The following is a 13,736-nucleotide window of genomic DNA, read 5'->3' as shown; positions in this document are numbered from 1 at the left end:
TTGCGGTGGCTTCTCTTGTTGTGGAGCACAGGCTCTAGGTACGTGGGCTTCAGTAGTTGTGGCATACAGGCTCAGTAGTTGTGACTTACGGGCTCTAGAGCACACGCTCAGTAGTTGTGGCGCACGGGCTTAGTTGCTCCACAGCATGTGGGATCTTCCTGGACCAGGGCTTGAACCCGTGTCCCCTGCATTGGCAGGCGGATTCTTAACCACTACGCCACCAGGGAAGTCCCTTCACTTTCTCTTTTGTTGTAATTCAATAGGAATGTCTTTGTACACATCTGTAGTTATTTACTTAGGATAAATTCCTGAAAGTATAATTGTTGGATAAAACAGTAATGTCATTATATAGCTTTTGATTCCTTTTGCTAAATTATCATCTACAATAATTGTACCTGATTCATGTCTGTTAGCAGTGCATGAGATTGAACTGTTAGCAAAACCCTAATGCTTTGCCAATATGATAGGTAGACAGTGGTATCTTGTTTAATCTGTGTGTTTTTGGTTAGTTTTTCATATATTTGTTGCACAGTAGAATTCTCTTGTGAGTTTTCCATATCTTGTCCATTTTTCTACATAGACTCTTTCTTACTGATTTATAAGGGTTTTTTAAGGGCATGGGCTTCTGGTGTTTGAATCTTGTTCTGTCACTTGCTGATTGTGTGATCTTTAGCAAGTTATTTAACCTCTTCAAACTTTAAGCAGGGATAAATGATAGGGTAGTTGTGGGTGTGAATAAAAGCATACTTTTACAGCACTAGCACAGTGGTTCTCAAAGTGGTCCAGTGTCTGAATCCATTTAGGGGATTCTTGAGGTTAACACTGTTATCATGATAATGCTAAGATGTTGTCTTCTTCACTAACCCACCCATCCTCTCCCTGGTGAGCTGAAATGTTATTATAATATTGTGAAAAGGGCTTAAGTTCAGAGTTAGACTAAACTGGGCTTTAATCCTAGTTCTGTTACTTAGATGAAATTTCTTATCCTCAATTTCTTCATCAATAAAATAAAGATGATAATACTCACCTTACATGGTTGAGTACTTGGCATTAGCTGCTGTTATTATTAATAATGATTATAGGGCTTCCCTGGTGGCGCAGTGGTTGAGAGTCTGCCTGCTAGTGCAGGGGACGTCGGTTCAAGCCCTGGTCTGGGAGGATCCCACATGCCGCGGAGCGGCTGGGCCCGTGAGCCACAACTACTGAGCCTGTGTGTCTGAATCCTGTGCTCTGCAACAAGAGAGGCTGCGATAGTGAGGGGCCCGTGCACCACGATGAAGAGTGGCCCCCGCTTGCCACAACTAGAGAAAGCCCTCGCACAGAAACGAAGACCCAACACAGCCCAAAATTAATTAATTAATTAATTAATTTAAAAAAAAGTAACAGATGTTCAAGTACAATTGGTGTCTTTAAAAAAAAATAATGATTATACCCTTATAGGTCTGCTCGGATTTTTGGTTTTGTTCCTTTGAGCTGTGACTCACATTAGTTCTACTTTATTTCATGAGGTTAATTGAATTTTATGTCTCATTATTTGTAGTTTGCAGATGCTGAAGGTTACTTTGCTGCTTGTACAACAGATACAACTATGAATAGTTCTTTGGTAAGTGTTTCTTTTCTCCTCAGGAAGAGAGCGGGTGGAGTTGACCATGGCGGGAAGGACTGAAATAGCGTTGATAGCACCACAGCTATATTAAAATAAAAATATATCTCAATGTTGGCTGCTCTCCATGAGAGTTGTAATTTGGTACTTTCTTAGAGATACCTGAGACCTAAAAGTAAGCAATTCAGCCACCTCTGGGGAGAGAAGGGAATAGGAAATTAGTTAAGGACTGAAAATAGTAAAGGAAGTCCTTTGTCCTTTGTTTCTTACCAACTTTGTCACTTCATGTTTGTTATTATATTATTACCACTTAGAAACAAATACATTTACTTGACACTGAGACTCTATAAGCAGTTTGCTTATTCATTTCACAGATTTTTAAGAGCACTTAATGTTTGTTAAACACTTGTTCTAGACTCTCAAAATACAGCTTATGTTCTAGTGTGTGAGAGTGTGTGTTCGGGGAAGGGAGGGAGACAGATAATAAGCAAGCATATGAAGGAATTATCAGTCACTCTATTTAAGCATTTATTATCTTGTTGGAGAGAGAATATGTAAAAATCTATTCTTTTTACACCATTACTAAGGTGTCTCTTTAAAATATATTATTCCAAATGTGGCATTCTATCTGGGAAAAATTTTAAAGTCAACTCTAAAATTTGATAACCAATTTATGAAGCACTAGCTTGGTGACCTTACTGACAGTACAGTTTTTTGTTTCTCTGACTTTTAGAACTACAGTTGCTTGCAAGGTAGCTTACCGGGTGCTGTGAATGGTTTGTGAAGCCTAGAGAAAATTTCATTTCTTTTCTCTGGGATCCTAAGGATCAACAAGACTAATTCCCTGGTGGTTCAGTGGTTAGGACTCTGCGCTTTCACTACCGAGAGCACGGGTTTGATCCCTGGTTGGGGGACTAAGATCCTGCAAGCCTCGCTGTGCGGCCAGACAAACAAACAAAAAACAAAAAACAAAAACAAGACCAGTATCAGTTGTCTCTATCAGTGTAGAAGACAGAGTTGAGATGGCAGCCTACTCTTCTACTATTTTTTTCTATTATCTGTAAGATGGACATGTCAAATTATTCTAGGCCAAATGCTATGATGAAAAGTTCAATGCAACAATGAGACTCCATCTATTTCCAAATCCTATTGTCTCTTCATTTACTGAATATTTTTCATTGGCAGAGTCTGTATCAGGAGTTAAAGATAAATTAAAGAAATAAAAAATACTTTATGTTAATTTAAGAAACAGCCTTGTTTCTTAAATTAACAGAGTTATGCCTTAAATACAGATCATCTGAAGAACATTTACAAAAACATTTGGGAGATTTAGAACCACTTAAAAATGTAGACTTTTAGAGCATGGTTAGACAAACCTGGCTTTAATTCTGTTGTCTACCACTAGATTATTTTATATCACTGAGGACAGAGACTTTGTCTCTATTCGCTCTTATATCCCTAGGACCTAGAACAGCACCTGACATAGTAGGAGCTCAATATGTATATGTTAAAAGAATGAATGAAAAGGAATGGGAGATAATCTGTTAGCTGAGAGAGGTCTGTTTTTATGACATTTAAAAATTAAATATCATAATGTGCCAGTGCTGTGTGAGTACATTTCTAAGCTTTAAATTGATTATTTCTGTCATTGTACCTGGGTGGATCATTTGAGTTTCCTATATAAGTCTTGAAAATGCATTTTGGGAAAATTATGCTGTATAAACATGGTGGTGAACAGTCCTGTTTTGGGTGGTATCTGTGTCTATATACCATCCACTTAAATTTAGCCAGTATATCAGCTATTATACTTGTTTATATTTGTTCCTGTTTTTGCTGCATTCCAGAGTGAACCTCTTTATGTTCCTGTGAAATTTCATGATCTTCCGAGTGAAAAACCTGAGAACACAAACATTGATACTGAAAAATGTAAGCAAAACTTAGAAGTGGGTGGAAGTTTTAGCTTCATTCAAGCCATCCCAAAACTTAGTGGTTCTGTGGGTTGCCTGGGATCACCTGGCAGTTCTTCTGTTCCATGTGGTGTTGGCTCAGCCTGTAGTTGTCCAGTTGACTGGACGTTTTTATTAATTCAATGGAAATAACTTCCAAATACCAGAAATCTCTATGGTGTTATTATGTATATATAGATATATTTATTAATGAACAGTATCCTCTTCAACCAGGCCATCAAAGACCTTGATAGCAAATTACAGGAGTTTTGCTGGTTCTTTGAACATGGTAAAGAATGCCAGCTTCAATGTAACGCACAGTATTCATCCATGATATTCTCTTTCAAGGAATGGAACTACAGAAGAATGTTCTGCGTGCTTGACCAGGAAAATAATTCTCATAAATTGGATATCTATGAGGAAAAATCCAAATACTTTTACTATAAATGCTAAAATAATAATCATACTATAATCCTGAACCAGGCAGTTGTTTGAAACTTTGTTGAATATTGGTCTCATTTTAAAACCTTCAAAATTTTTTATAGATGGAAACATTTTTCCCACCAACTCTTTTGAATGAGCAGAGCTGTCCCATGTAATAATTTAACTGTTTTTTTTTGACTGTTCAAATATGATTATAGATGGGTTAAATAATATGCATTTATAAGTAAATTAAAACTTGTGACATTTTTTGGATGCGAGGGGAAACATTTAATGATTTTATACTTTACTTTTCCTTTCAAGCTCCCAAAAAGTCTCGTGTAAGGTTTAGTAATATCATGGAGATTCGACAGCTTCCATCAAGCCATGCATTGGAAGCTAAGTTGTCTCGCATGTCATATCCTACCGTGAAAGAACAAGAATCCTTACTCAAAACTGTGGGAAAACTAACTGCAACTCAAGTAGCAAAAATTAGCTTTTTTTTTTGCTTTGTGGTAAGTCTTCTCTTTATTATATGTTTGGAATTTGACTTTCAAGACAGTAGACATACCAACAATATAGTATTAAAGTTTAAGACTATTAGATTGCTTTAGTCATGACTTTAAACTCTGTTATCTGCTATCATAGGGAAATTAGAGTGTTAAAAGTAATAAATACTAGGCATACATAAAAGAATTCAATAAATACTATACACTATAACCACTCATGTGTATTTAGAATTTGACATTGCCTCATGGTCAGAATAACGAATAGAGTTATTTCACACTATGATATATACAAGCACTAGTAAATGTCCAGATAAGAGTTTGCATTGATTGCATTAATTTCTTCAAATAAGTCCTTTTGAGGTTTTATTTTAAATTCATATAAATGTGGTCAAATATTTTATAAGTACTCATAGTAAACATTTTTTCATTGTTTCTTATAATTTTGTTTATGGCTTCTTAATTATTTTAATATAGAAACAAAAATATGCTTAATGTTTCAATAAAATATTCATATAGCAAATAAAATATTATTTTGGGCTAATCTGGGATTAGATAACTTGTCTGAGTTAGTAAACTCTGATTTACAATTAAAAAAATGAATTTCAGTGCTCTTTTCTATATGTATCATTGGAAGTAGACTATTCCAAGGTGGTTTAGTATGGGCCTTTAAGGTTCAAATTTATACTGAGCATTTTAAACCACTAGGAGATACAATGCTAATGTCAATATTATTAGCCTGATTATAAGATTTTTTTACTTTACAGTTTTACCTCTCATATTTACTGCATAGCCAATTTTTCACCATCCTCTAACTGAATAACCTCTGTTTTAGTGATACCTTGATTAATATATTCAGGAGTACAAATAAAAGAATCTTTGGGAGTTGTAATATGATAATTACATATGTAATAAAGTTAATTTAAAGGCTCATATATTTGGATTATGCTATTGTGATTTCAGTTTGCTTGTTTTAAATAAGGCAAGACTAAGATTTATTAATTATATCTCCTAATTTTTAAAGGAGACTTGAGGGGAAACACGATAAAAGGATCTATAAAGTAAAAGTTTAAAAAGGAGGGGTGGATAAGAGCCAGACTAAACAGATAATGTCTGTGTAGGGTGCAAACTGGCTGTGGAATGGGTTGATTATATCAGGAACTTCCATTGAAAGAAAGAAAGAAAGCACACAATTCATCTCTAGACAAATGGGCAGAAAGGAAAAAAGGAAAACTTCCTGAGTTACACAGTTTGTCATCTATTGGTAAAATAAACTTTTCCTAACTCAAAACTGAGAGAATATATTTCATACGTTCTTATGTAGAAAGGCACTATTCTGTATAGCAGATTTACAGGTAGATACGTACAGATAACAGCCTTTTAGAAAAATTGTGGTAAAATATACCTACCATAAAACTTACTGTTTTGACTGTTTTTAAGTGTACAGTTCATTGGCATTAAAAACATTCACACTGTTTTGCAACCATCACCACTGTCTATCAGCAGAACTTTTTCATCTTGCAAAACTAAAACTATACCCATTAAATGACAACTTCTCTTTCCCACCTCCCTAGCCCTTGACAGCCACCGTTCTACTTTCTGTCTCTGTGAATTTGACTGCTCTGTGCACCTCATATGAATGGAATTATACAGTATTTTTCCTTTGGTGACTGGCTTATTTCACTTAGCACAGTGTCTTTAAGGTTCATCTTTGTAGCATGTGTCAGAATATTTTTCCTTTTTAAGGCTATGTAATATTCCACTGTGTGTATATACCACATTTTGTTTATCCATTCATCCATTGATGTACACTTACGTTGCTTCCACCTTTAATAGTCTTTTTTGAAAAATCAACCTTAAGTAAGTTATAAGAGCAGGGAGCTCTTAATCTTAATCTTAATTAATCTTAATGTTAATCTTAAGTAAAGGCATTTCTGTAGAAAGTCAGAGTAATATAGTCCAGGTATATATCTTTTTGGAAACCTGACTTAATAGAGTGATAAGCTTGGATGAGCTCTAGAGCAATGCTGTTCAATAGAAATATAATGTGCAAATGCAGGTCACATAGGTATTTTTAAATTTTCTAGTAGGCACATTAAAAAAAAGAGAGAGAAACAAGTTACTTTTAATACTATATATATATATTTTTTGATTAATTTATTTGGTTGGGTTGGGTCTTCGTTGTTACGCGCGGGCTTTCTCTAGTTGCGGCGAGTGGGGGTTACTCTTCGTTGCAGTGCGGAGCTTCTCATTGTGGTGGCTTCTCCTGTTGCGGAGCACGGGCTCTAGGCACGTGGGCTTCAGTAGTTGTGGCATGCAGGCTCAGTAGTTGTGTCTCGCGGGCTCTAGAGCGCCGACTCAGTAGTTGTGGCACACGCGGGTTAGTTGATCTGGGGCATGTGGGATCTTCCCAGACCAGGGCTAGAACCCATGTCCCCTGTATTAGCAGGCATATTCTTAACTACTGCGCCACCAGGGAAGTCCCTTAATACTATGTTTTTATTTAACCCACTATATGTAAAACACTTCAAAATATTATCAATATAAAAATTATTGATGAGATAGTTTACATTCTTTGTACTAAAATCTTCTAAACATTTCAATTTTTAAGCATTTCAATTTCTATTTCATTTCAATTTCTTTTTGTGTTTCATTTCAATTTCAGTTTTTATTTCAATTTCTAAACATTTCAATTCAATGTAGCCACATTTCATTTGCTTAGTAGTCACATGTGGCGAGTGGCTAATGTATAGTACATTGTAGGTCAAAAGGAGTTAATGATTACTGTATTTGCCAGTCCTTTAATTCTTGTCTCATTAGGACTTACGGTGTTGTAATTTTTTCTGTAAGATGTAATTTAGGTCATACAGGCTTTTATGCTAATTTTAAAATGAATTATCACTCATGAAATAATGAAATACTATATAAATTATTTGTGACAGCTTAATTATTAGTAAGTGGTTGTCCTCAACTCTGGAATAATGAAAGGAAACATTGTAAAGATAATTTTTACCGGAGGGCAGTTGAGATGGTCTTCTTTTGTGATGAGGCTGCCTTGGGTTTGAAAGCCAGAGAATGGAGTTTGGGGAGAGCTGGAGAATGGGAAGATCTTTCTGGAAAGAGTTCATAGCTAATGATGAGTAGTTATACTCTTTGAATTCCTGCAATCTAAGTTGTCTGTTTTTATTTCTTTATCTCACATTAGCAGAGACCAGTAAGATTGTTTGGAAAATGAGCACAGTATTTAAGTATTAAAGTGGTAAGGAAAGTGGGTCAAGAAAGCTAATTATCACCCCACAAGCATGGCCTATTCTTGTAGAGAATCTCCAAAAGATAATTAAGGGCAGAATCTTCTGCTGCTTTTTTTTTTCAGTACGCGGGCCCGTCACTGTTGTGGCCTCTCCTGTTGCGGAGCACAGCCTCCGGATGCGCAGGCCCAGCGGCCATGGCTCATGGGCCCAGCCGCTCTGCGGCATGTGGGATCTTCCCGGACCGGGGCGCGAACCCGTGTCCCCTGCATCGGCAGGCGGACTCTCAACCACTGCGCCACCAGGGAAGCCCTCTGCTTCTTTTTTAGCACTTCAACTGCAAGCAGATTGTGGCCCCTTTTGTCATATATATTTGATATTGCCCATCTTACCAGTTGCTAACCTCATTTTCTTATTTAGATAGTCAAGTGAAATTAGGAAGTCAGAGGACTACAGATGGAATCAGAGTCTGGCTTTAGCTTTGAGTACAGTGTATACTGAATGAAGACTTCTAGACACTCAGCCATCTGCTGCCTCCTAGCAGTAAGATCTAGCTCTAAGATCATGTGTCTATACTGCTTCTTTGAAATATAAATGCTAATAACTGTACTTCTCACTTAACTACAAGTTCTGAGAGATATCAAGAGATGTCCCTCCCTTAATAGAGACAAGTCATTCTCCAGTAGAATATGATTATCCAGTCAGTCTGTTTAAGTAACAGAAAACAGTTAGACAAGCAGTTAATTTACTTTGACCCAGCAATCTGCTTCTTAGTATATACTACATTAGGGGCACTCATGCACATATGCCCCAGGAGGCATATGCTAGAATATTCTTGGTAGCATTGTTTGAAATAGTCAAAAAGTGTTCATCAACAGAAAAATGGATGAGTTGTGGTAAACTGTATTAGATTATCTGATAGCAGTAAAAATAAAAGAACTTTGGATGCACGCACACACACACACACACACACACACCAGGCTTCATCAAAAGAGGTCCTATTTCTTATTCTGTAAATCAAAGTAGGCACAGGGTTGGGAATATAAGAATAACCTAGCCTAGACAAGCAAAAGGGAAAAAAGAAAAAAATCCTCATAGCTGGAAAACTTCCTTCATTATATTCAAAGTTATGAGACCTCTTTATATTATGTCTCAAAACTGAGAATCAGAGAAACAATCACAGTTAGCCAGTAAATTCACAATTTCTTGAATATTTAAAAATTTCCAAAGTGAAGATAACCTTTTGTCTATCGATCTGGCTAGTTCCGTCTATCCCCTTAGGCATCACCTTGTTCAATCGATTTCTCATCATGTTATATTCATCTGTACATATTTTAATGTTTGAGAATTCCCCCCAACCTAAATTTGATTTAGATAAACTTAATAGAGTACTATCAGTGCTTGGATAAAGCAAATTTCAATGTTGATTTGATATTAAATTTACCCTAATTTTTAAAAAAGCCTGACCAGTGCTAATTTTTAACCAACCGTTGTTAATTTCTTAAGGGAAATTGGATAGCAAAGATATTAGGTCTGATATAAATGTTTGTCTTCTTTTTGGGCCTGTGACTTTTCAGTACAAAGCAGATTTTAAAACTTATGATAGCAGTATTTAGAGGGAGAAAAAAAGGAGGGGACTATAAATTATAATGACAAATATAAAAAGTCATTTATTAGGTTTCACTTTATTTTCTATTTCTTTAGTGGTTTTTGGCAAATTTGTCATATCAAGAAGCACTTTCAGACACAAAAGTTGCTATAGTTAATATTTTGTCCTCAACTTCTGGTAAGAAATTTGTCTTCAAAATCTGTATTATAACTCAAGACCTATTTCTGATATATATGTGTACATATACATATATTTTTATCTTGTTTTAAATTATTTCATTCTTTCTAATGTGTATTGGTATAACTACTATTTAATCTTTAAATTTTGTGCCATAGCCTTGTGCTATTTATATTCCTTCCAATACTTTACAGTATTTTTTATACAACAATATATTAAAGTTTTATAGGCTGACTCTGTATTGTAGCTATCTTTCCTTTCACATATTCTTTCTAAAGATCTTTTTTTCAACCCTTTGGCTAAATGTAATTGCTTATTTCATAACTATAATTTGCCCTATGAAAGGTGTTTTATTTTTAAAATTGAATCACCTTCCAAATCTGGAAGATAAAAAAAGTATTTTTGAAGCTGTAAAAATAACTTTAGTTCACATGCTTGATTATGATGAGGTCAGAATGTTACTCTGAATGCTCAGTTTAACTCTCTTATTAGTTTTAAAATAAATAGGACTGTACTTGATTTGTACTGTTGAAATAAACATGGTTTCATTTGGAGGCTGTTTTTATGTGTGATCTCTGAACATTTCAGCCTAGGTAACTGCAGTCTTATTCTTAGTCATTTAAAAATGACAAAAATTAGTTTAAAAGTTAGGTGTCTAATTAACTTATTTAAACAGTCAAGTTGGTAATAAATAATTTTGACAGTATTTAAGCTAATGTATCTTTTTTTTTATCCTTTTCTCTCCATAGGACTTTTTACCTTAATCCTTGCTGCAATGTTTCCAAGTAACAGTGGAGATAGATTTACTCTTTCTAAACTATTAGCTGTAATTTTAAGGTAAGAATATAGTGTAATAGCTAGTTTATTCTGCTTAAAAATGCAATGTTTAAAGCATTTCTGGTAATGATAGATGATAGTTTATATTATAATATACTGTATAGGCAAAGATAGATGAGAATAAAAGGTTTTAAAGGGACATGATGCTACTCAGCTCTGCATCACATCGTTGGCTAGTTTTTGAAACCTTCCTGGGGAGGGTAACTGGAGGGAGGACCCCAGAGCAGCTTTGGTTCCCGTTCATGCGACTGTGGACTGCTAAGTATTGTACTGACATTCACGTTTAACTGCATGTTAATCCTCATAAGCTCCCAAGTTTCTGTTTCCTTTTCCTAAAACAAGTTCCCCTTTTTGTTTAGTTTTTAGTTTTCACTTCTCCCACTTCTAGAAATCTGACATGCAGTCTTCTCTGATTGTCTCAGCCTCAATCTTTTAATTATTTCTGTATAAATTATCTGGCAATTTTGTATTACTGTTTGTAACACAATACATAAGTATCATTAATGACTAACTTAAATCTTTTACTTTATTTAACTTTGTATCCCTACGAGATTATAAACCGTTGAAGGTCAGAACCTTGTTTTCTACTTCTGTGTGTCATCAAAGGCCCAGCATAAAGCTTTGCTCACAGTCAGTACTCAAAAAAGACATGTTGGTTTGATGAAGCTGTTGTTTTTGTGAGAGAAAATTAGAAATCAGAGAAGGTAGCAGAATAATTTACCAGAAAGATTAGTGTTTCTGAACTATCAGAGCTGGGTTTGAATCAGAGCTCTGCTTTTTGCCCCTGGGCACTTGCCCTAAACTCTCTGAGAGGATTTCCTAGATGACAAAATGATGATAATATCATCTACTACTTTGCAGTCTTGTTTTAAAGTTTGGAGGGATGTATATAGAAAGTGATTATCGTAGAGACTGGCACTTGGCAGTCACATAAGTGGTGTTTCTCTCTTTTAAATATAAGGGTAACTTGACCATGGTAGTTTCCATGGGCAATCTGGTTGAACCAACTAATTTACCATTTAGACTATGGACACTAGGAATTTATTCTTTTTGCATGATTGGCCCATGTTTTAGCCAAACATGTTTTTGCATTAGGGAAATACAGTATATTTGTCATAGGGAAGTGATGAGGTTTATCCAACTTTGTTCAAAATTCATGCCTATTTCTAACTTTTCTTTTCATTGTCTTAATAAAAGTAGAAAGATACATAGAAATAGAAAGACAGTAAAAGGCTGCATGAGGACAGGAACCACATCTCTCTTGTTCATTGCTTAACCTGAAGTTTAGCTCAATAAGCAACAGTTGAATGAAGGAATAACCTCTTGATTTCTCTACATCCTTAATTTGGTCTTATTTTTACATTAAAATAATGGGATTAATTTAATTATTTAAATATTTAAGGATAGTTTTACCATTAATTTTGGTTTTACCAGTGAGAGTTAGTGCCATTGCTAGGTTTATATGGGTTTTGATATTTGTACATTGCCAAAAAAGATTGGAAGAGGGATGACAAGTTGTTTAATTTTTTCCTAATTGAAAGGCAGAAGATAGCATAGCAGGTAAGAACACTGAACTCTGGAAGTAGACTGCCTGCGTTTCAATCCCAGCTGTGTGATTTTGGTCAAGTTACTTCATTTCTTTGTGCATTATGTATAATTTTCTCATGTGTACAATGGGAATGATAATAATAATAATCCCTTCCTTATAAGGTAATATTGGGCATTTTATGTGGATTAAATGAGTTAATATAAGTATAGCACTTATACTATACTGATAATATTGTTAGATATTATTAACTAAATCATTAATTCTTTGATAGTTTTACCCAAAGTTGAGATTAGTCTTTATTACTTGTAAATAATTTTGATCTTTGAGGTTAGTCTTTTGAAGGAATTTATTATTTTACTTGTCAGTAATGACTGTTATTCTCATAGCATCGGAGGTGTTGTGCTGGTAAACCTGTCAGAGTCTGAAAAATCTGCTGGAAGAGACCCAATAGGTAAGTATCTGATTCTGCATTCTTTCTGTTAGAGTATACAAGAAAAGTTCTGTGCATGTCATCATGCATGTGCATGTCCACACACATGCGTGCATACACACACACACACACACACACACAGGGTGAGCACTAACAAGGCCTTTTTTTTCTTTAACTTTTCCTTTGGAAATAATGTAAAAAAATTAAAAAATATTTCACAGAACTCTCATATAGCACTCCCCCCGATTCTCTTAACTATTTACAATGTACAAAACTACAGTACAGGTTTAAAAATCAGGAATTAACAGTGATTACAATAATTTTTATTTAGTCTGTAGATCCTTTTCAGGTTTCACCATTTTTTCCACTAATGTTCTTTTCCTGGTCCAACATCACTTGTTGCATTTAGTTGTCATGTTTCCTTAGTTTTCTTTAATCTGGAACTATCCCTCAGTCTTTTCTTGTCTTTCATAACTTTAATATTTTTGGAGGATACTGTCCACTTGTTTCGTAGAATGTCCTTCAATCTGAGTTTGTCTGATATTTCCTTATGGTTAAATTTATGTTGTGCATTTTTGGCAAGAATACCATGGAAGTGATATTGTGTCCTGATAAGTATATCATATCAGAAGGCACATGATGTTGATTTGTCCCATTACTGGTGACATTAATTTTAAAGTGGTGTGTCAGGTTGCTCCAGTGTAGTTACTGATTTTTCCCTTTGTAAGTAATAATCATCTTGTAAGAGATACTGAGGCTATACATATATCCTATCCATCATGCTTGTACCTGCCTGCTAATTTTGTCATTCACTTTTGATTCTTGCCTGAAACAGTTACTACTACAGTAAACACGTCGGTTTTGATCCATTGTTTAGATTTAACAAAAGAAGGGTAATCAAAATCTAGCTTAACTGGTTTCCTTTTGGATACTTTCTTTATTTTTTATTTATTTTTAAAAATATTCATTTATTTATTTACTTGGCTGCGCTGGCTATTAGTTGAAGCATGCAGGATCTTAGTTGCGGCATGCGGAATCTTTAGTTGTGGCATGTGGGATCTTTAGTTGCAGCATGCAGGATCTAGCTCCCTGACCAGGTATTGAACCTGGGCCCCCTGCATTGGGAGCGTGGAGTCTTAACTGCTGGACCACCAGGAAAGTCCCTCCTTCTGGATACTTTCTTTAGACATTTAAAGTTTATTAAATACAACAGTGCTTTCTAAACTATTCCTGGTTACTGCCCAGGGAGCTGTGTCTTGAACTGCCTTACCTCTTTCTCACCCAGAGCAGATCTGTATGTGTAAAACAATATATATATTTGTTGTGTGTGTGTGAGAGATTTTGTTGACAGGCTTTCCCTTTGCTTTTTAAAAATAGTTTAGTACTAAGAGTAATAATAAATAGATTTAAT

The 13,736-nt window shown here is 35.1% G+C and overlaps 1 protein-coding gene across 6 annotated transcripts in view; it reads left to right on the top strand.

Annotated features, from left to right (window-relative positions):
- The window catches only part of SLC35F5 (solute carrier family 35 member F5), a 67,364-nt gene that overhangs the window by 35,531 nt on the left and 18,097 nt on the right, over positions 1 to 13,736 (top strand). For 5 of the 6 annotated variants that reach the window (XR_009541196.1, XR_009541197.1, XM_060153004.1 and 2 more), the window contains 6 exons: positions 1,541 to 1,603; positions 3,448 to 3,529; positions 4,294 to 4,484; positions 9,428 to 9,509; positions 10,259 to 10,346; positions 12,282 to 12,346. Coding sequence is in view for 3 of the 6 variants with exons in the window: in XM_060153004.1 (XP_060008987.1) it covers positions 1,541 to 1,603; positions 3,448 to 3,529; positions 4,294 to 4,484; positions 9,428 to 9,509; positions 10,259 to 10,346; positions 12,282 to 12,346 (571 nt within the window). In the remaining 3 variants the exon portion in view is untranslated. Of the gene's footprint in view, positions 1 to 1,540; positions 1,604 to 3,447; positions 3,530 to 4,293; positions 4,485 to 9,427; positions 9,510 to 10,258; positions 10,347 to 12,281; positions 12,349 to 13,736 lie in introns of those variants that run through there. The other variant, XR_009541198.1, reaches the window with a different exon arrangement.

Source organism: Lagenorhynchus albirostris, chromosome 6 (assembly GCF_949774975.1).
Source record: "Lagenorhynchus albirostris chromosome 6, mLagAlb1.1, whole genome shotgun sequence".
NCBI lineage: Eukaryota > Metazoa > Chordata > Mammalia > Artiodactyla > Delphinidae > Lagenorhynchus > Lagenorhynchus albirostris.
Note: the sequence above shows the minus strand (reverse complement) of the source record. Positions and strands in the feature narration are given on the sequence as shown.